This window comes from Salmo salar, chromosome ssa05, assembly GCF_905237065.1.
Source record: "Salmo salar chromosome ssa05, Ssal_v3.1, whole genome shotgun sequence".
NCBI lineage: Eukaryota > Metazoa > Chordata > Actinopteri > Salmoniformes > Salmonidae > Salmo > Salmo salar.
In genome coordinates, this window is record NC_059446.1 from 80,590,305 (window position 1) to 80,613,937 (window position 23,633).

General features: G+C 47.7%; 1 protein-coding gene across 1 annotated transcript in view; it reads left to right on the plus strand.

The window, feature by feature from the left end:
* LOC106605905 (serine/threonine-protein kinase ULK4) overlaps positions 1–23,633 on the plus strand; it is a 285,759-nt gene that overhangs the window by 202,819 nt on the left and 59,307 nt on the right. The window contains exon 33 of the mRNA XM_045719099.1: positions 8,033–8,199. Coding sequence (XP_045575055.1) covers positions 8,033–8,199 — 167 coding nt within the window. The remainder of the gene's footprint in view (positions 1–8,032; positions 8,200–23,633) is intronic.

Genomic DNA, 23,633 nt, shown 5'->3' on the forward strand with positions numbered 1-23,633 from the left:
TCCGTGGCATAATGCAAGGCATTGTGGAGATATTCATGAGTTATCTTCAGAAATGCAGAGTGAGAGAGAGAGCGTGAGAGAAAGAAAAACAGAAACACTGACAAATGTCTCCTTCCAAAAAGCCTTGAGTGGTAAACACAGATAAACAGTCTTGCTGCCTCAGGTCACCACACAGTCAAAACACAACACTTCCAGAAGAACCTTGTCATTCATGGAGAGGCTTGAATATTGCCAGACACACACACGTGTACTCTACCCACACACAGACCTTTTCCAGCGAGCCCTTCATTCTCTAGTACGGCCTTTGTGTGTTTCTCAGCAGGCAGGCAGATAGCTATACAGACAGACAGACAGACGGCGCCGACAAAGATGGCCGCCTCGCTTCGCGTTCCTAGGAAACTATGCAGTATTTAGCTTTTTTATTTGTTATTTCTTACATTGTTACCCCAGGTAATCTTAGGTTTTACTACATACAGTCGGGAGGAACTATTGGATATAAGAGCAACGTCAACTCACCAACATTACGACCAGAAATACGACTTTCCCGAAGCGCATCCTCTGTTTGGACCACCATCCAGGACAATGGATCGGATCCCAGCAGGCGACCAAAAACAACGACGCCGTAGAAGAAGGGGCAGACGGAGCGGTCTTCTGGTCAGGCTCCGTAGACGGGCACATCGCGCACCGCTCCCGAGCATACTACTCGCCAATGTCCAGTCTCTTGACAACAAGGTAGAAGAAATCCGAGCGACGGTAGCATTCCAGAGAGACATCCGAGACTGTAACGTTCTTTGTTTCACGGAAACATGGCTCACTCGAGACACGCTATCTGAGTCGGTACAGCCACCTGGTTTCTTCACGCATCGCGCCGAAAGAAACAAGCATCTCTCAGGTAAGAAGAAGGGTGGGGGTGTATGCCTTATGATTAACGAGACGTGGTGTGCTCATACAGGAACTCAAGTCATTTTGTTCACCTGACTTAGAATTCCTCACAATCAAATGCCGACCGCATTATCTACCAAGAGAATTCTCTTCAATTATAATCACAGTCGTGTATATCCCCCCCAAGCAGACACATCGACGGCCCTGAAAGAACTTCATTTGACTCTATGTAAACTGGAAACCACATATCCTGAGGCTGCATTTATTGTAGCCGGGGATTTTAACAATGCTAATCTGAAAACAAGGCTCCCCAAATTCTATCAGCATATCGCTTGTGCTACCAGGGCGGGCAAAACCCTAGACCACTGTTATTCTAACTTCCGCGACGCATATAAGGCCCTCCCCCTCCCTCCCTTTGGAAAAGCTGTCCACGACTCCATTTTGTTGCTCCCAACCTGTAGACAGAAGCTAAAACAGAAAGCTACCGCCTTCAGGTCTGTTCAACGCTGGTCCGACCAATCGGATTCCACCCTTCAAGATTGCTTCGATCACGTGGACTGGGATATGTTCCGCATTGCTGTGAACAACAACATTGACGAATACACTGACTCGGTGTGTGAGTTCATTAACAAGTGCACCGGTGATGTCGTACCAACAACGTCTATTAAAACATTCCCCAACCAGAAACCGTGGATTGATGACAGCATTTGCGCAAAACTGAACGCGCGAACCACTGCTTTTAATCAGGGCTAAGTGACCGGAAACATGACCGAATACAAACAGTGTAGCTATGCCCTCCGCAAGGCAATCAAACAAGCTAAGCGTCAGTACAGAGACAAAGTGGAGTCGCAATTCAACGGCTCAGACACGAGAGGTATGTGGCAGGGTCTACAGTCAATCACGGACTACAAAAGAAAACTCAGCCCCGTCGCGGAACATGATGCCTTGCTCCCAGACAGACTAAACAACTTTTTGGCTCGCTTTGAGGACAATACAGTGCCACTAACACGGCCCGCTACCAAAACCTGCGGGCTCTCCTTCACCGCAGCCAACGTGAGTAAAACATTTAAACGTGTTAACCCTCGCAAGGCTGCCGGCCCAGACGGCATCCCCGGCCGCGTCCTCAGACTATGCGCAGACCAGCTGGCTGGTGTGTTTACAGACATATTCAATCAATCCTTATCCCAGTCCGTTGTCCCCACATGCTTCCAGAGGGCCACCATTGTTCCTGTTCCCAAGAAAGCTAAGGTAACTGAGCTAAACGACTACCGCCCTGTAGCACTCACTTCTGTCATCATGAAGTGCTTTGAGAGACTAGTCAAGGACCATATCACCTCCACCCTACCTGACACCCTAGACCCACTCCAATTTGCTTCCCGACCCAGTAGGTCCACAGACGACGCAATCGCCATCACACTGCCCTAACCCATCTGGACAAGAGGAATACCTATGTAAGAATGCTGTTCATCGATTACAGCTCAGCATTTAACACCATAGTACGCTCCAAACTCGTCATTAAGCTCGAGACCCTGGGTCTCGACCCCGCCCTGTGCAACTGGGTCCTGGACTTCCTGGCGGGCCGCCCCAGGTGGTGAGGGTAGGTAACAACATCTCCACCCCGCTGATCCTCAACACTGGGTCCCCACAAGGGTGCGTTCTCAGCCCTCTCCTGTACTCCCTGTTCACCCATGACTGCGTGGCCATGCACGCATCCAACTCAATCATCAAGTTTGCAGACGACACTACAGTGGTAGGCTTGATTACCAACAACGACGAGACGGCCTACAGGGAGGAGGTGAGGGCCCTCGGAGTGTGGTGTCAGGAAAATAACCTCGCACTCAATGTCAACAAAACAAAAGAGATGATCGTGGACTTCGGGAAACAGCAGAGGGAGCAGCCCCCTATCTACATTGACGGGACAGTAGTGGAGAGGGTGGAGAGTTTTAAGTTCCTCGGCGTACACATCACGGACAAACTGAAATGGTCCACCCACACAGACAGCGTGGTGAAGAAGGCGCAGCAGCGCCTCTTCAACCTCAGGAGGCTGAAGAAATTCGGCTTGTCACCAAAAACACTCACAAACTTTTACAGATGCACAATCGAGAGCATCCTGTCGGGCTGTATCACCGCCTGGTACGGCAACTGCTCCGCCCATAACCGGAAGGCTCTCCAGAGGGTAGTGAGGTCTGCACAACGCATCACCGGGGGCAAACTACCTGCCGTCCAGGACACCTACACCACCCGATGTCACAGGAAGGCCAAAAAGATCATCAAGGACAGCAACCACCCAAGCCACTACCTGTTCACCCCGCTATCATCCAGAAGGCGAGGTCAGTACAGGTGCATCAAAGCTGGAACCGAGAGACTGAAAAACAGCTTCTATCTCAAGGCCATCAGACTGTTAAACAGCCATCACTAACATTGAGTGGCTGCTGCCAACATACTGACTCAACTCAAGCCACTTTAATAATGGGAAAATTGATGTAATCAATTTATCACTTGCCACTTTATATTATTTATATTAGATAATGTTTACATAACCTACATTACTCATCTCATATGTATATACTGCACGCTATACCATCTACTGCATCTTGCCATCTTGATGTATTATTAGATGTATCACTAGCCACTTTAAACAATGCCACTTTATATAATGTTTTCATAACCTACATTACTCATCTCATATGTATATACTGTACTCTATGCCATCCTGATGTAATGTATCACTAGCCACCTTAAACAATGCCGTTTTATATGTTTTCATACCCTACAATACTCATCTCGTATGTATATACTGTACTCCATACCATCTATTACATCTTGCCTACGCCGTTCGGCCATCACTCATTTATATATTTTTATGTACATATTCGTATTCATTCCTTTACACTTGTGTGTACAACGTAGTTGTTGTGGAATTGGTAGATTACTTGTTAGATATTACTGCATGGTCGGAACTAGAAGCACAAGCATTTCGCTACACTTGCATTAACACCTGCTAACCATGCGTATATTGACAAATAAATGTGATTTGATTTGAGACAGGCAGACGGACAGGCAAACAGACAGGCAGACAGGAAGACATACAGACAGACAAACAAACCGATAGACAGGCAGGCAGGCAGGCAGAAGGGTTGTTGTCAGGTACTCTCATTAGCGTGGTTATAACCCCTCTCATTTCCAGCTAAAAGACACTCTTAAGGGCCTCCCGAGTGGCTCAGCGGTGTAAGGCAGTGCATCGTAGAGCTAGCGGCGTCACTACAGACCCGGATTTGATCCCAGGCTGTGTCTCAGCCGGCTGCGACCGGGAGACCGATGATGCGACGCACAATTGGCCCAGCGTCGTCCGGGTTAGGGGAGGGTTTGGCTGGCCGGGATGTCCTTGTCCCATCGCTGTCTAGCAACTCCTATGGCGGGCCGGGCGGAGTGCACGCTGACACGGTCGCCAGCTGTAGTGTGTTTACTCCGACACATTGGTGCGGTGGCTTCCAGGTTAAGCAGGCATTGTGTCAAGAAGCAGTGTGGCTTGGCGGGTCGTGTTTCGGAGGACGCATGGCTCTCGACCTTCGCCTCTCCCAAGTCCGGGAGTTGCAGCGATGGGACGAGACTGTAACTACCAATTTGATATCACAAAATTGGGGAGAAAAAGGGGTAAAATGTAAAAATACAAAACCAAAAAACACTGTTATTAAAGAAGAGTCTTCCTATAGGGAGAGGAGCGCTGTTGAAGACTGTTTTGTATTATTATTCATCATCAGGATATTATTCATCAGAATGGTTCTCCACTGTACATTGAATATGGACGCCACTCTCACTGGCCCTCTGTCCGTCTGTATGCCTTTCTCTACCTCCTCTCGCTCACTCTCCCCCCTCTCTCTCTAATTCACTCTCCCCCTTCTCTCACTCTATTTCACTCTCTCTCTCTCTACTCCTTTCATCATTTCCTCTGAAGCAGCACTAATACAGCCATCCTGCCGTAGCCAGTTTGTTGAGCAATCAGACAATATCTGCCCAACATTGAGTTCATTTTTCTCAGGCAAATCTATTCTGAATATATTTAAGCCTAGTTCTTTTCTGAGGATGTTTGTACCATCCTTCACATTTGTTTAATGTAAAACTGGGAGTTTTTTTTGACGGCATGGTTTATTGTTGTCAGGTGATTTTTGTCAAGGTGAAATCTGCTTGCTCATTGTATTCCAGATGACACATAATGATGTATCATATTATCACTGTCATTCTCCCTTGGTAGGTGTACCTATCTATTCAAAGCCGGATGGTTCCACTGAAGACTCAGGTGTTTATTGTGGAGAGAGCGTAGCTCTCAGATGGCAGCACAGGGTTCAACTACCTGCCGTGATCCGGGGTGACAGGTCAGACAGAGAAGAGCGCTCTTGAGAAACTGTCTGAAAAGGTTATTCTGTCTTTAAAGACGAAGCAGATTATTCATACACTCTTAATATTTTAACAAGGCATGGCAAATAAAGCACTAGACAGGAGAAGGCAAAGGTTTTGTGTCAGCGGAAAGAGATGATATCTTTCTGTAGTAATTGGGATGGAGGAGAAGTATGATTTGTAACTCAGCGATATAACTGTATCATACAGAATGTCTGGAGGGGCATCCTCCATGTGCAAAAAGCACCCAGTTCGCATTTACGTTTTCTGTCATTATTAGTCTATATTCTAGCATAATTTTGCTACCAATGGCAGCATCTTGAGGTTTATATACAGTGGGGAGAACAAGTATTTGATACACTGCCGATTTTGCAGGTTTTCCTACTTACAAAGCATGTAGAGGTCTGTAATTTGTATCATAGGTACACTTCAACTGTGAGAGACGGAATCTAAAACAAAAATCCAGAAAATCACATTGTATGATTTTTAAGTAATTAATTTGCATTTTATTGCATGACATAAGTATTTGATACATCAGAAAATCAGAACTTAATATTTGGTACAGAAACCTTTGTTTGCAATTACAGAGATCATACGTTTCCTGTAGTTCTTGACCAGGTTTGCACACACTGCAGCAGGGATTTTGGCACACTCCTCCATACAGACCTTCTCCAGATCCTTCAGGTTTCGGGGCTGTCGCTGGGCAATACGGACTTTCAGCTCCCTCCAAAGATTTTCTATTGGGTTCAGGTCTGGAGACTGGCTAGGCCACTCCAGGACCTTGAGATGCTTCTTATGGAGCCACTCCTTAGTTGCCCTGGCTGTGTGTTTCGGGTCGTTGTCATGCTGGAAGACCCAGCCACGACCCATCCTCAATGCTCTTACTGAGGGAAGGAGGTTGTTGGCCAAGATCTCGCGATACATGGCCCCATCCGTCCTCCCCTCAATACGGTGCAGCCGTCCTGTCCCCTTTGCAGAAAAGCATCCGCAAAGAATGATGTTTCCACCTCCATGCTTCACGGTTGGGATGGTGTTCTTGGGGTTGTACTCATCCTTCTTCTTCCTCCAAACACGGCGAGTGGAGTTTAGACCAAAAAGCTCTATTTCTGTCTCATCAGACCACATGACCTTCTCCCATTCCTCCTCTGGATCATCCAGATGGTCATTGGCAAACTTCAGATGGGCCTGGACATGCGCTGGCTTGAGCAGGGGGACCTTGCGTGCGCTGCAGGATTTTAATCCATGACAACGTGTTGTGTTACTATTGGTTTTCTTTGAGACTGTGGTCCCAGCTCTCTTCAGGTCATTGACCAGGTCCTGCCGTGTAGTTCTGGGCTGATCCCTCACCTTCCTCATGATCATTGATGCCCCACGAGGTGAGATCTTGCATGGAGCCCCAGACCGAGGGTGATTGACCGTCATCTTGAACTTCTTCCATTTTCTAATAATTGCGGCAACAGTTGTTGCCTTCTCACCAAGCTGCTTGCCTATTGTCCTGTAGCCCATCCCAGCCTTGTGCAGGTCTACAATTTTATCCCTGATGTCCTTACACAGCTCTCTGGTCTTGGCCATTGTGGAGAGGTTGGAGTCTGTTTGATTGAGTGTGTGGACAGGTGTCTTTTATACAGGTAACGAGTTCAAACAGGTGCTGTTAATACAGGTAATGAGTGGAGAACAGGAGGGCTTCTTAAAGTAAAACTAACAGGTCTGTGAGAGCCGCAATTCTTACTGGTTGGTAGGTGATCAAATACTTATGTCATGCAATAAAATGCAAATGAATTACTTAAAAATCATACAATGTGATTTTCTGGATTTTTGTTTTAGATTCCGTCTCTCACAGTTGAAGTGTACCTATGATAAAAAATTACAGACCTCTACGTGCTTTGTAAGTAGGAAAACCTGCAAAATCGGCAGTGTATCAAATACTTGTTCTCCCCACTGTATGATCTAATATCCTGTATAGCTCATACTGGAGGAAGTAGCCCATCAGTCAGAGAGAGCTACTCTCTGTGATGTATCATAAAGGGCCTTCTCTCAAGGCCTGAAACTGGTTCATGTACTTCATCAATGGAAGAGAAGTGCAACTTCACTTTAAGTAGAGTGAGTTGTATTGAGGCCTTGTAAAACACCAGCTTGTACTTTAAAACTCTGTGTGGAGGAGCCATTGGTTCTTGGTATTTATGTCCTCTGGGACCAGCTAAAGCCTCTTGTCTGTGTTCCAAATGGCACCCTATTCCCATAGGGCTCTGGTCAAAAGTAGTGCACTATATGATGCTATTTGGGACACAGCCCTTGTTTGATCCTCTTCATCTTGTGTGTGTTGTGTTTTACTCAGGTCTGGTCATCCTTCATGCTGTGTGTGTTGTGTTTTACTCAGGTCTGGTCATCCTTCATGCTGTGTGTGTTGTGTTTTATTCAGGTCTGGTCATCCTTCATGCTGTGTGTGTTGTGTTTTACTCAGGTCTGGTCATCCTTCATGCTGTGTGAGTTGTGTTTTATTCAGGTCTGGTCATCCTTCATGCTGTGTGTGTTGTGTTTTACTCAGGTCTGGTCATCCTTCATGCTGTGTGAGTTGTGTTTTACTCAGGTCTGGTCATCCTTCATGCTGTGTGTGTTGTGTTTTACTCAGGTCTGGTCATCCTTCATGCTGTGTGCTGTGTTTTATTCAGGTCTGGTCATCCTTCATGCTGTGTGTGTGTTGTGTTTTATTCAGGTCTGGTCATCCTTCATGCTGTGTGTGTTGTGTTTTACTCAGGTCTGGTGGAGGTGGTCTGCAGTGTTTTCAGTGAGGCAGCCGTCCTGTACGTGGAGAGAGAGGAGAGGCCTGGGAGAAAGAGTAGCCATGATCTCCTGTTGTCTCTACTTGACACTCTGCACAATGTACTGACCAGCACATCCAGAGTGGTGCGCATTGCACTCCAGGTATGCTAAACGTACAGTATCTAGGGCTGCACAATTACTCCACTTCACATCGGAATCATGTGCAATATCCATATCGCAAGAGATCCATATTGCATGCAATACCTTGAAGCGCCACTCAACCGCGTGTAACATCTGTTTTCATCATTTACTCTGTTTGTCGTCTCTCTCCCTTTCTCTTGGGGCTGCTTCCCACACATACCAAGCCCCGCCCCCTGTCACTCAAGCAGCACAGCTCCTCCTCCTTCCTGTTAGTCGTTCTATGTTTGCACAGCTCCTCCTCCTTCCTGTTAGTCGTTCTGTTTGCACAGCTCCTCCTCCTTCCTGTTAGAGTCGTTCTATGTTTGCACAGCTCCTCCTCCTTCCTGTTAGAGTCGTTCTATGTTTGCACAGCTCCTCCTCCTTCTTGTTAGAGTCGTTCTATGTTTGCATGCTGCTCTGTTAGGTCATTGCAGTCAACAGATTGTTTCTAACAAGAACGATGCTGCTTTTCACTTTACGTCTTAATATAAATAATTCTATTTCTATGATTCCAACAGTTCACTCAAGGGTTTTGGTGTATATCGCATGTCAAATCGCAATATTTGGTAAGAAAATCACAATTTGATTTTTGGCCCATATCATGCAACCCTACCTGTATCCATAATCTCTTTTAGAACAGGCTGGTGAAGGGAGGTTGTGTGTGTGTGTGTGTGTGTGTGTGTGTGTGTGTGTGTGTGTGTGTGTGTGTGTGTGTGTGTGTGTGTGTGTGTGTGTGTGTGTGTGTGTGTGTGTGTGTGTGTGTGTGTGTGTGTGTGTGTGTGTGTGTGTGTGTGTGTGTGTGTGTGTGTATTTATTAGGGATCCACATTAGTCAACACTTCTTACAAAAACAAGTACCGTAATTTCCGGACTACGAAGCGCACCTGAATATAAGCCGCACCAACTGAATTTTAAAAATATATATTATTTTGAACATAAATAAGCCGCACAGGTCTATAAGCTGCAGGTGCCTACCGGTACATTGAAACAAATGAACTTTACACAGGCTTTAACGAAACACGGCTTGTAACAAAAATAAATAGGCTTTAACGAAACATGGCTTGTAACAAAAATAAATAGGCTTTAACGAAACACGACTTGTAACAAAACAAAAAAAAAATTGCAGTAAGCTTTAGTTGTCTTTTTGCACTGAGTCAATTCCTCACGCTACTGTTTCCAACGTCTTATCATCGACTCATTAAGACCTGTAACAGAAGTTGTCATGGAGAGAAGACCAAGGCGCAGCAGGTATGTGAATACTCATATTTAATTTCCAAAAAAAGGAGTAAATCATCCACTTAACAAAACAGTAAAGGTGACAACAGCAACAGTTCTGCAGGCTATTAAACGCAGTGCAAAAACAACCACCCACAACCCCAAAGAAAAACACACACACCTATATAGGACTTCCAATCAAAGGCAACTCAACACACCTGCCTTCAATTGGAAGTCCCAATCAACAACACAATCATTCACATACAAAAACTGCCACGTCCTGACCCCAAAACTAATACAATAGCTCCATCTGCTGGTCAGGACATGACAGTATCCCCCCCTCAAGGTGCAGACCCCGGAATGCACCTACCAACAGAAAACACCAATAAAAAACCCATAAACACTAACCCCTAAACAATAAGGGAGGGAAGGGAGGGTGGCTGCCGTCACCGACGGCACTGTGCTACACCCTCCCTCCCCAACCCACCTATCCTGGAGGTGGCTCAGGTGCAGGACGTGGACCTCGCTCCACCTTCGGCGTCGCCCACTTTGGTGGCGCCGATAGCTGCACCGGGCAGATGGGCCACTCGAGCTGACCCTGGCAGACGGACCACTCGGGCTGGGCCGGAGGACAGGCGGGCCACTCGGGCTGGGCCGGAGGACCGGAGGGCCACTCGGGCTGGGCCGGAGGACCGGAGGGCCACTTGGGCTGGGCCGGAGGGCCACTCGGGCTGGGCCGGAGGACCAGAGGGCCACTCGGGCTGGGCCGGAGGGCCACTCGGGCTGGGCCGGAGGACCGGAGGGCCACTCGGGCTGGGCCGGAGGGCCACTCGGGCTGGGCCGGAGGACCAGAGGGCCACTCGGGCTGGGCCGGAGGGCAGGAGGGCCACTCGGGCTGGGCAGGAGGGCCACTCGGGCTGGGCCGGAGGGCAGGAGGGCCACTCGGGCTGGGCAGGAGGGCCACTCGGGCTGGGCCGGAGGGCAGGAGGGCCACTCGGGCTGGGCCGGAGGACCGGAGGGCCACTCGGGCTGGGCCGGAGGACCGGAGGGCCACTCGGGCTGGGCCGGAGGGCCGGAGGGCAGGAGGGCCACTCGGGCTGGGCCGGAGGGCCACTCGGGCTGGGCAGGAGGGCCACTCGGGCTGGGCCGGAGGGCAGGAGGGCCACTCGGGCTGGGCCGGAGGGCAGGAGGGCCACTCGGGCTGGGCCGGAGGGCAGGAGGGCCACTCGGGCTGGGCAGGAGGGCCACTCGGGCTGGGCCGGAGGACAGGCAAGGCACCCTGGCAGATCCGGGCAGGCGGGCACCTCTGGCAGATCCGGGCAGTCTGGCCGCTCTGGCGGCTCCGGGCAGTCTGGCCGCTCTGGCGGCTCCGGGCAGTCTGGCCGCTCTGGCGGTTCCTAGCAGTCTGGCCGCTCTGGCGGTTCCGGGCAGTCTGGCGGCTCCGGGCAGCCGGGCCCCTCTGCCGGCTCCTCACTAGCGGGCGGCTCTGGCGGCTCCTGACTGGCGGGCGGCTCTGGCGACTCCTGACTGGCGGGCGGCTCTGGCGACTCCTGACTGGCGGGCGGCTCTGGCGACTCCTGACTGGCGGGCGGCTCTGGCGACTCCTGACTGGCGGGCGGCTCTGGCGACTGTTGACTGGCGGGCGGCTCTGGTGACTGTTGACTGGCGGGCAGCTCTGTTGACTGGCGGGCAGCTCTGGTGACTGTTGACTGGCGGGCAGCTCTGGTGACTTACGACTGGCGGGCAGCTCTGGTGACTTACGACTGGCGGGCAGCTCTGGTGACTTACGACTGGCGGGCAGCTCTGGTGACTCTTGACTGGCGAGGCTGGGCTGACGCACTAGACTCCTGATGCGTGGGGCTGGTACTGGACGTGCCAGCCTGGAGACACGCACCTCCATGCTAGTGCGTCTAGCGGGAAACACCGGACCGAAAGGGCGCACTGGTGGTCTTGAGTGCAGGGTTGGCATCACCCCTTCCGGCTCGATGCTCACCTTGCCCTGGCACCTGCGGGGCGCTGGTACTGGGCGGACTGGGCTGTGCGTCCGTATAGGCGAGATGGTGCGTACCTCAGCGTAACATGGCGCCCTCCACCTCATACGCACCTCCCTGTAGTCACGGGTAGCTGGCTTACGGCTCTTCCCTGGCCTGGCCAAACTACCCGTGTGCCCCCCCAAAAAAAAAATCTTGGGGCTGCCTCTCCGGTTCCCTTAGCTCCCTTAACTTGTCCTCCCAGAATTGTCTTTCGTCCTGCCAGGTCCATTCCTCCATTTTTTTCTCCCGTGGCTTCCTCCTCTTCTGCTGCTTGGTCCTTTGGTGGGTGGTTCTGTAACAGAAGTTGTCATGGAGAGAAGACCAAGGCGCAGCAGGTATGTGAATACTCATATTTCATTTCCAAAAAAAGGAGTAAAGCATCCACTTAACAAAACAATAAAGGTGACAACAGCAACAGTTCTGCAGGCTATTAAACGCAGTGCAAAAACAACCACCCACAACCCCAAAGAAAAACACACACACCTATATAGGACTTCCAATCAAAGGCAACTCAACACACCTGCCTTCAATTGGAAGTCCCAATCAACAACACAATCATTCACATACAAAAACTGCCACGTCCTGACCCCAAAACTAATACAATAGCTCCATCTGCTGGTCAGGACGTGACAAGACCAAGCTCCCGTGCAGCAGCTCTATTTCCTTTTCCAACAGCCAGATCAATCGCCTTCAACTTGAAAGCTGCATCATATGCATTTCTCCGTGTCTTTGCCATGATGAGGGTGACAAAATGACTACCGTAATCAGAATGATGGGAAGTTTGAGAGCGCTAGATTTAATCTAAGCGGTAAACAAAAAAGTTGTTTGACCTTAACCCGTTCGGCAATTTCATTGGTCTAATGAAAGCTTCATGCCGCCAAAAAACTGAGCACGTCACAGAATGTGTTTTTTGGAGAGAAAAAAATTTGAAAGCGGGAAAAATCCATATATTAGCCGTGTCATTGTTTAAGCCGCGGGGTTCTAAGCGTGGGAAAAAAGTTGCGGCTTCTAGTCCGGAAATTACGGTAGTGATGAAGTCAATCTCTCCTCCACTTTGAGCCATGAGAGATTGACATGCATATCATAAATGTTAGCTTCCTATGTACTTTTAAGGGCCAGCCGTGCTCCCCTGTTCTGAGCCAATTGTAATTTTCCTAAGTCCCTCTTTGTGGCACCTGACCACACGACTGAACAGTAGTCCAGGTGAGACAAAACTAGGACTTGTAGGACCTGCCTTGTTGATAGTGCTGTTAAGAAGGCAGAGCAGCACTTTATTATGGACAGACTTCTCCCCATCTTAGCTACTGTTGTATCAATATGTTTTGACCATGACCGTTTACAATCCAGGGTTACTCCAAGCAGTTTAGTCACCTCAACTTGCTCAATTTCCACATTATTAATTACAAGATTTAGTTGAGGTTTAGTGAATGATTTGTCCCAAAAACAATGCTTTTAGTTTTTGAAATATTTAGGATTAACGTATTACTTGCCACCCATTCTGAAACTAACTGCAGCTCTTTGTTAAGTGTTGCAATCATTTCAGTCGCTGTAGTAGCTGACGTGTATAATGTTGAGTCATCCGCATACATAGACATGCCAGTGGCATGTCATTAGTAAAGAATGAAAAGGTAAGGGGCCTAGACAGCTGCCCTGAGGAATTCCTGATTCTACGTGTCTATGCATGTGTGCGTGCGTGCGTTGGCAGAGGGCTTGAGTGTGTGTGTGTGTAGGGCACTCAATGTCCACCTATCACATCTAGGTGACTCACAGTGAGGAAGTAGCTATATTTTGTGGCGTACAGAAGGGCAGCCACCGGGGGGAGACTCGTCAAGGCCTGGTGACAGACGGAGTATACATCACGAGGCGATGGCCCCATCTGCTGGACGTGCCAGGTCTCGACGGGCTCTCCGGCCAGGACTAATTGGGACTGATTGGGGATTTGTGAGTAATCAAGGGCTGATTGCTCACCAGCTGTACAAGTCGCATAAAGCTGCCAGAAGGGCAGCACACAAGGGAGAGACTGGGGGAGGAAAGGACTCCCGTATAGTTGGGGACGGTACCAGAGGTAACAGGAGGGAGTTCAGTTTTTGACCCCCACAGGATACAGCAAGACCCGGAGCCCAGAAGACGGTATCCTGGAGAGGGTCTCTTGGGGGAGACCTATTCTTTTGGACTTTTATTTTAATAAACACCTTTGAAACTGAGCTAATCCTACTCTGTACGTGTCTGATCTGTGTAAATATTTTTGACCCAACCCCCTGGTCTGCCACAATTGGTGGAGAATGCAGGCATTCTGATAACGTGGTCAGATCAGGGTTGACGTTTACACAGCATCAGCATGGACGAGTTGATAGCTCAGTTCATCCGGGCCCAACAAGCCCAACAGGCGGTTCAGGAACGAACGCTGGAGGAACAGTGGCTACAAAACGTCCGCCTCGTTGAGGAAATCAGGAAGCTACAAGGAGGAGCGTCTACTGAATCACATCCAAACAAGTTTTTAATCAAGCTAACAGAAGATGACGACATCAAAACCTACCTCTGTACATTTGAATGGACAGCACTACGGGAAGGATGACCAAGGCAGAAGTGGGCCAGTCTGCTGGCCCCGTTCCTCTCTGGGAATGCCCAAAAGGCCTATTGGGACCTGAACGATGAACAGGCGGCTAACTACGACGGACTCAAACGGGAGATACTCAGCCGCTACGGGTACAGCCTGGCCCATCGGGCTCAACTATTCCACGACTGGAGGTTCGTAGCCGACGCATCCCCCGAGCCCAGATGAGCGACCTACTGCGAGTCACCAGGAGGTGGCTCCTAACCGATGTATCCACCCTCTCCATCCTAGACAAAGTGGTCCTGGATTGCTTCCTACGCGCACTACCCCACTACATGAAGAGGGCAGCGAGTCTATGGGCGCCCCAGACCTTGGAGGTCCTCCTGGAAGCAGTGGAGATGCATCAGAACACTCGGGCCCTGCTGAGTGGAAGCCGGGCTGAGTCGGCGACCTGTTTGAGGAGTCGGAAGGACAGCCCCACTGCTGTGTACCCCGAACCGACAGTCGGCAGAGCCAAGAGATCGCAAACCCGTGGAAAGACGGCTGGGGTAGGGCCGACCCGCCACCGACGACCCCAGGTAGATGGAGACCAAAGAAGGTGTTTTGAGTGTGGCACCCGGGGGCACACTGCCTGGAATTGCCCGGCTCAAGAGGAGTCAATGCCATCAGCAAGCCCCGGAGGCGAGGTGGGTCACGCAGTGAACTGCGTCACCTCCTGTTGGGCACACCACGAATCAACTGCACCCATGGTCCCGGTGAAGGTTGACGGACACGACACGGAAGCTCTGGTTACCCTCATAACCACGAGCCTGCTGAACCAGGATACCGAACGTGGTAGGGATATGTCCATTTCCTGTGTTCACGGGGACACAAAGCTGTATCCAACCGTATGAGCCAACATCGTGACGCCACAAGGGAACTGCCAGATGATGGTGGGTGCAATAACAGAGTTGCCGATACCTCTCCTACTGGGACAAGATTGTCCGCTGTTCGCGGCCCTGTGGGGGCACGAGCTGAGGAAGAAGGTACGAGCCGGCCGAAGATGAGAGCGAGGACGATCCATCGCCTGTGCGGCCCGGAAGCAAACGGTTGATCAACCTGTATCTACGGTCCGGAGTCGGAGCGGGTGCCGGAACCTGACCCGGTTCCACTGGCCCGGGATGAGGAGGGCCGTGGAAGATTACTGTCGCAGCTGCCCGGAGTGTCAAATGACTGCCCCAAAGGCACACTTCCGAAACCCACTGGTCCTCCTACCGATCATTGGGGTGCCCTTTGAACGCATCGCCATGGACATAGTGGGACCCCTGGTAAAAACAGCACGAGGACACCGGTACATCCTGGTAATAGTGGACTATGCCACCCGGTATCCTGAGGCCATTCCCCTACGGGCGGTATCCAAGGGAATCGCCCGGGAGCTGTTCCACCTCTTTAGCCAGGTGGGCATCCCGAACGAGATCCTGACAGACCAAGGTACTGAGTTTATGTACCGCCTAATGAAAGATTTGTGTGCTCTCCTGCAGATCAAGCAGATCCGGACCTCCGTCTTCCACCCGCAGACGGATGGGCTCGTCGAGCGGTTCAATAAAATGCTCAAACAAATGCTGCGGAAGGTCATCAAGCAGGATGGGAAGAACTGGGACCAGCTACTACCCCACCTAATGTTCTCAATCCGAGAAGTACCCCAGTCCTCCACTGGGTTTTCCCCTTTCAAATTCCTCTACGGGAGGAGGCCACGAGGCCTACTGGACCTCACCAAGGAGGTGTGGGAAGCCCAACCAACCCCCTTACGCAGAGTGGTAGAGCACGTGGCGACGATGAGGGAGCGGATGACAGCTATATGGCCAGTCGTGAGGGAACATATGGAGAAGGCCCAATGCGCCCAAGCCCAGGTCTACAATCGGAGAGCCCAGCCCCGAGAATTCCAGGTGGGAGACAGGGTATTGGTCTTAATCCCCACGGCCGAAATTAAGTTCCTGGCAACATGGCACGAGGTGATCAAGAAGCTGGGACCTGTCAATTACCGCGTACGGCAGCCGGGGAGACGGAAACCCCAACAGATTTACCACGTGAACCTGTTGAAGAAGTGGCACGAGAGGACAGCCTTGCCGTGTTATGGTCGAGACCCAGGACGCCAACGGTACCAGTGGTGGACCCGAGCAATGAGGACCTCGACCCAGCCCAGAAGCAAGAGCTCAGGGAGCTCGTCGATCGGAACACGGCGGTGTTCTCCGAGAGGCCAGGCCGCACGACCCTCATTGAACACCACATCCGTACCCGGCCCTGGGAAACGGTACGAAAGAGGCCATATCGGATTCTGGAGGCCCTAAGGAAGGCCGTGAAACAGGAAGTGGAGGCTATGCTGAGGATGGGGGTTGTTGAAGAGTCTCACAGTGCATGGTGGAGCCCCATCGCGTTGGTGCCCAAACCGGACGGTAGCCTACGCTTCTGTAATGATTTCCGGGGTGTGAACGACATAAGCTTGTTCGACGCCTACCCCATGCCGAGGGTGGACGAGCTCATCGACCGATTGGGAAAGGCCCGGTACATCAGCACCCTTGACCTGACCAAAGGATTTTGGCAGGTACCATTGGCAGCCTGGGTTTATCCCCAACTTTGCGGCTATAGCTTCCCCCCTCACCGATCTAACCAGGGCCCGCCTCCCGAAAACAGTGAAATGGACAGAAGCGGCATTCAGCCGCCTGAAAGAAGCGCTGGTCTCCCATCCGATTCTCGTAACGCCCGATTTCCAGGTGCCGATGATGGTCCAGACGGATGCATGTGATACGGGACTGGGGCCGTTCTATCCCAGATACACGATGGGGAGAAGCCGAAAGCTGATACCTAGAGAAAAAAAGTACTCTATTGTTGAGAAAGAGTGTCTAGCGGTGAAGTGGGCACTAGACACTCTCAAGTATTACCTGTTAGGTACCCACTTCACCCTGGTCACGGACCATGCTCCCCTGCCACAATTTACAGTACCAGTCAAAAGTTTGGACACACCTACTCATTCAAGGGTTTTTCTTTATTTTTACTATTTTCTACATTGTAGAATAATTGTGAAGACATCAAAACTATGAAATAACACATATGGAATCATGTAGTAACCAAAAAAGTCTTAAACAAATCTAAATATATTTTAGGTTCTTCAAAGTAGCCATCCCTTTGCCTTGATGACAGCTTTGCACACTCTTGGCATTCTCTCAACCAGCTTCACCTGGAATGCTTTTCCAACCGTCTTGAAGGAGTTCCCACATATGCTGAGCACTTGTTGGCTGTTTTCCTTCACTCTGCGGTCCAACTCATCCCAAACCATCTCAATTGGGTTGAGGTCGGGTGATTGTGGAGGCCAGGTCATCTGATGCATCACTTCAAATCAAATCAAATTGTATTTGTTACATGCGCTGAATACAACAAGTGTAGACTTTACCGTGAAATGCTTACTTACAAGCCCTTAACCTCTCTGGGCTAGGCGGGACGAATTCGTCCCACCTACGTAACAGCCACTTTAAGCCTGTGGCGCGATTTTCAAAACCTTAAAAATCCTATTACTTCAATTTCTCAAACATATGACTATTTTACAGCTATTTAAAGACAAGACTCTCGTTAATCTAACCACACTGTCCGATTTCAAAAAGGCTTTACAACGAAAGCAAAACATTAGATTATGTCAGCAGAGTACCAAGCCAGAAATAATCAGACACCCATTTTTCAAGCCAGCATATAATGTCACCAAAACCCAGAAGACAGCTAAATGCAGCACTCACCTTTGATGATCTTCATCAGATGACAACCCTAGGACATTATGTTATACAATACATGCATGTTTTGTTCAATCAAGTTCATATTTATATCAAAAAACAGCTTTTTACATTAGCATGTGACGTTCAGAACTAGCATACCCGGGGAATTCGCTAACATTTTACTAAATTACTCACGATAAACGTTCACAAAAAGCATAACAATTATTTTAAGAATTATAGATACAGACCTCCTCTATGCACTCGATATGTACGATTTTAAAATAGCTTTTTGGTGAAAGCACATTTTGCAATATTCTAAGTACATAGCCCAGGCATCACGGGCTAGCTATTTAGACACCCGGCAAGTTTAGCACTCACCATAATCATATTTACTATTATAAAAGTTTGATTACCTTTTGTTGTCTTCGTCAGAATGCACTCCCAGGACTGCTACTTCAATAACAAATGTTGGTTTGGTACAAAATAATCCATCGTTATATCCGAATAGCGGCGTTTTGTTCGTGCGTTCCAGACACTATCCGAAATGGTAAAGAAGGGTCGTGCGCATAGCGCAATTCGTGACAAAAAAACTCTAAATATTCCATTACCGTACTTCGAAGCATGTCAACCGCTGTTTAAAATCAATTTTTACGCCATTTTTCTCGTAGAAAAGCGATAATATTCCGACAGGGAATCTCCTTTTCGGCAAACAGAGGAAAAAATCACAAAGGCGGGGGCGGTCGGGTCACGCGCCTAAGCCCAGTGTCCCTTGATCGGCCACTTGAGAAAGGCGATAATGTGTTTCAGCCTGGGGCTGGGATGACGACATTCTGTTTTTTCCCGGGCTCTGAGCGCCTATGGACGACGTAGGAAGTGTCACGTTAGAGCAGAGATCCTTAGTAAAAGATAGAGATGGAAAAGAAGTTCAAGAAATGGTCAGACAGGCCACTTCCTGTAAAGGAATCTCTCAGGTTTTGACCTGCCATTTGAGTTCTGTTATACTCACAGACACCATTCAAACAGTTTTAGAAACTTTAGGGTGTTTTCTATCCATATGTAATAAGTATATGCATATTCTAGTTACTGGGTAGGAGTGGTAACCAGATTAAATCGGGTATGTTTTTTTATCCAGCCGTGTCAATACTGCCCCCTAGCCCTAACAGGTTAACCAACAGTGCAGTTCAAGAAGAACATTCTTACGAAGTAGACTAAAATAAAAAGTAATAATAAAAGTAACACAATAAGAATAACAATAACGAGGCTATATACAGGGGGCACCGGTACCGAGTCAGTGTGCGGGGCTACAGGCTAGTTGAGGTAATCTGTACATCTAGGTGGGGGCGAAGTGACTATGCATAGGTAACAAGCAAACAGTGAGTGTACAAAAGGGAGGGGGGGTCAATGTAAATTGTCCGGTGGCTATTTTAGGAGTTGTTCAGCAGTCTTATGGCTTGGAGGTAGAAGCTGTTGAGGAGCCTTTTGGTCCTAGCAAAGCACCCCCCACACCATCACACCTCATCACTGTGCTTCACAGTGTCTCTGAATGTCCTTGAGTAGCCCAGCCAGAGTCCGGACTTGAACCTGATCGAACATCTCTGGAGAGACCAAAAAAATAACTGTGCAGCGACGCTCTCCTTCCTAACCTGTCAGAGCTTGAGAGGATCTGCAGAGAAGAATGAGATCAACTCCCCAAATACAGTTGTGCCAAGCTTGTAGCGTCATACCCAAGAAGACTTGAGGTGCTTCAACAAGTACTGAGTAAAAGATCTGAATACTTATGTAAATGTGATATTTCCGTTTTTTTATTTATTTTTATACATTTTATAAAAACCAGTTTTTGCTTCATCTTTATGGGGCATTGTGTGTAGATTGAGGAGGGGAAAACAACAATTTAATGCTGTAACGTAACAAAATGTTGAAAAAATCAAGTGGTCTGAATGCTTTCTGAATGCACTGTATTTTATATTATTGCCTCGTCTCAACTTCCAGTAGGATGAGCAGTAAGAAGCAAATATATCCCATTGAAGTTAATCTTTTAGACACTAAGGATCCACAAGGTCCCCCACCCGAGGGACACTCCATTGTCTCCCACTGGCCCTCATTAGCTTTAGTTGTCCTCTACAGAGCCTTCCTCCACTTCCTGGTATACATATTTATGCAGCCCAGACATTGGGAGAGCAGAGGAGACGAGAGGAGAGGGGAATAACATAATGGAAATCAATTCTCTCACTGGAATGAAAAAATGCAAAGCTCATTAAAAGGGCTTCTGCACAAACCAAATTCATTTAGGTAATAATGATAAGGAAGGAAGAATATGTGGCCAGTGTCATCTTCAAGTTGTCTCGCTCTCTCTCTCTCTCTCTCTCTCAGATTCACTCAGAATTAATATTTTAAATGGATGAGGAAGTTAATCGAGAAAGTTCAGCATGCTTCACAATTAAGCAAAAGAAGAAGAGCTGAAAAAATAGCATGGAATAATAATCACATTAACTGCAGACAGCCAATCTTCCTTCCCAAAGTTTTGTGCTGACCGAAAAACCTGCTTAAAATAAGCCAGCAGTCCCTCAGAAGGAAAGAGAGAGAGAGAGGAGGGAGAGGAGAAGAGGGAGAGGGAGTGAGAGGAGAGGAGAGGAGGGAGAGGACAGAGGGGAAAGGAGAGGAGGGAGAGAGAAAAGGAGGGAGAGGAGAGGGAGGGGTTGAGAAACCAGAAGAGAACCAGATGGAGAGTGTGTCTTTCAGTCTAACCCAACCAACCAGTAGAATGAGTTTTGCGCGGAAAACAGACATTTGAAAATGACTTGTTTGGTCATATTTTGATTTGTTCTACATCTATTTCCATCCACCAAAGGGAACAGCCAGTTTGTCATAGAAATGAAATCTACCTCCCAGGAGGTGCTTTTAATGACTGCTGTAAGGCCAGTCATTTGTTTTAAAGGAGATTTGAAGATTTGAATATGTTAAGGGTGAGTCTAGTGGTGCTACAGCTGTCCAACAGGACTAGTAATACTGTTCTACTGTACTAACCTAAACAACACTGTTACAGCTGTCCAACAGGACTGGTAATACTGTTCTACTGTACTAACCTAAACAACACTGTTACAGCCGTCCAATAGGACTAGTAATACTGTTCTACTGTACTAACATAAACACTGTTACAGCTGTCCAACAGGACTAGTAATACTGTTCTACTGTACTAACATAAACACTGTTACAGCTGTCTAACAGGACTAGTAATACTGTTCTACTGAACTAACATAAACAACACTGTTACAGCTGTCTAACAGGACTAGTAATACTGTTCTACTGTACTAACCTAAACAACACTGCTACAGCCGTCCAACAGGACTAGTAATACTGTTCTACTGTACTAACATAAACAACACTGTTACAGCTGTCTAACAGGACTAGTAATACTGTTCTACTGTACTAACCTAAACAACACTGTTACAGCTGTCCAACAGGACTGGTAATACTGTTCTACTGTACTAACCTAAACAACACTGTTACAGCCGTCCAATAGGACTAGTAATACTGTTCTACTGTACTAACATAAACACTGTTACAGCTGTCCAACAGGACTAGTAATACTGTTCTACTGTACTAACATAAACACTGTTACAGCTGTCTTAACAGGACTAGTAATACTGTTCTACTGTACTAACCTAAACAACACTGTTACAGCTGTCCAACAGGACTGGTAATACTGTTCTACTGTACTAACCTAAACAACACTGTTACAGCCGTCCAATAGGACTAGTAATACTGTTCTACTGTACTAACATAAACACTGTTACAGCTGTCCAACAGGACTAGTAATACTGTTCTACTGTACTAACATAAACACTGTTACAGCTGTCTAACAGGACTAGTAATACTGTTCTACTGAACTAACATAAACAACACTGTTACAGCTGTCTAACAGGACTAGTAATACTGTTCTACTGTACTAACCTAAACAACACTGCTACAGCCGTCCAACAGGACTAGTAATACTGTTCTACTGTACTAACATAAACAACACTGTTACAGCTGTCTAACAGGACTAGTAATACTGTTCTACTGTACTAACCTAAACAACACTGTTACAGCTGTCCAACAGGACTGGTAATACTGTTCTACTGTACTAACCTAAACAACACTGTTACAGCCGTCCAATAGGACTAGTAATACTGTTCTACTGTACTAACATAAACACTGTTACAGCTGTCCAACAGGACTAGTAATACTGTTCTACTGTACTAACATAAACACTGTTACAGCTGTCTAACAGGACTAGTAATACTGTTCTACTGTACTAACCTAAACAACACTGTTACAGCCGTCCAATAGGACTAGTAATACTGTTCTACTGTACTAACATAAACAACACTGTTACAGCTGTCCAACAGGACTAGTAATACTGTTCTACTGAACTAACCTAAACAACACTGCTACAGCCGTCCAACAGGACTAGTAATACTGTTCTACTGTACTAACCTAAACAACACTGCTACAGCTGTCTAACAGGACTAGTAATACTGTTCTACTGAACTAACATAAACAACACTGTTACAGCTGTCTAACAGGACTAGTAATACTGTTCTACTGTACTAACATAAACACTGTTACAGCTGTCTAACAGGACTAGTAATACTGTTCTACTGAACTAACATAAACAACACTGTTACAGCTGTCTAACAGGACTAGTAATACTGTTCTACTGTACTAACCTAAACAACACTGCTACAGCCGTCCAACAGGACTAGTAATACTGTTCTACTGTACTAACATAAACAACACTGTTACAGCTGTCTAACAGGACTAGTAATACTGTTCTACTGTACTAACCTAAACAACACTGTTACAGCCGTCCAACAGGACTAGTAATACTGTTCTACTGTACTAACATAAACACTGTTACAGCTGTCCAACAGGACTAGTAATACTGTTCTACTGTACTAACCTGAACAACACTGTTACAGCTGTCCAACAGGACTAGTAATACTGTTCTACTGTACTAACCTGAACAACACTGTTACAGCTGTCTAACAGGACTAGTAATACTGTTCTACTGTACTAACCTAAACAACACTGTTACAGCTGTCCAACAGGACTAGTAATACTGTTCTACTGTACTAACATAAACAACACTGTTACAGCTGTCTAACAGGACTAGTAATACTGTACTAACTGTACTAACCTAAACAACACTGCTACAGCTGTCCAACAGGACTAGTAATACTGTTCTACTGTACTAACATAAACAACACTGTTACAGCCGTCTAACAGGACTAGTAATACTGTTCTACTGTACTAACCTAAACACTGTTACAGCTGTCCAACAGGACTAGTATTACTGTTCTACTGTACTAACCTAAACAACACTGCAACAGCCGTCCAACAGGACTAGTAATACTGTTCTACTGTACTAACCTGAACAACACTGTTACAGCTGTCTAACAGGACTAGTAATACTGTTCTACTGTACTAACCTAAACAACACTGCTACAGCTGTCCAACAGGACTAGTAATACTGTTCTACTGTACTAACATAAACAACACTGTTACAGCCGTCTAACAGGACTAGTAATACTGTTCTACTGTACTAACATAAACAACACTGTTACAGCTGTCCAACAGGACTAGTAATACTGTTCTACTGTACTAACCTAAACAACACTGCTACAGCCGTCCAACAGGACTAGTAATACTGTTCTACTGTACTAACCTGAACAACACTGTTACAGCTGTCTAACAGGACTAGTAATACTGTTCTACTGTACTAACCTAAACAACACTGCTACAGCTGTCCAACAGGACTAGTAATACTGTTCTACTGTACTAACCTAAACAACACTGCTACAGCCGTCTAACAGGACTAGTAATACTGTTCTAC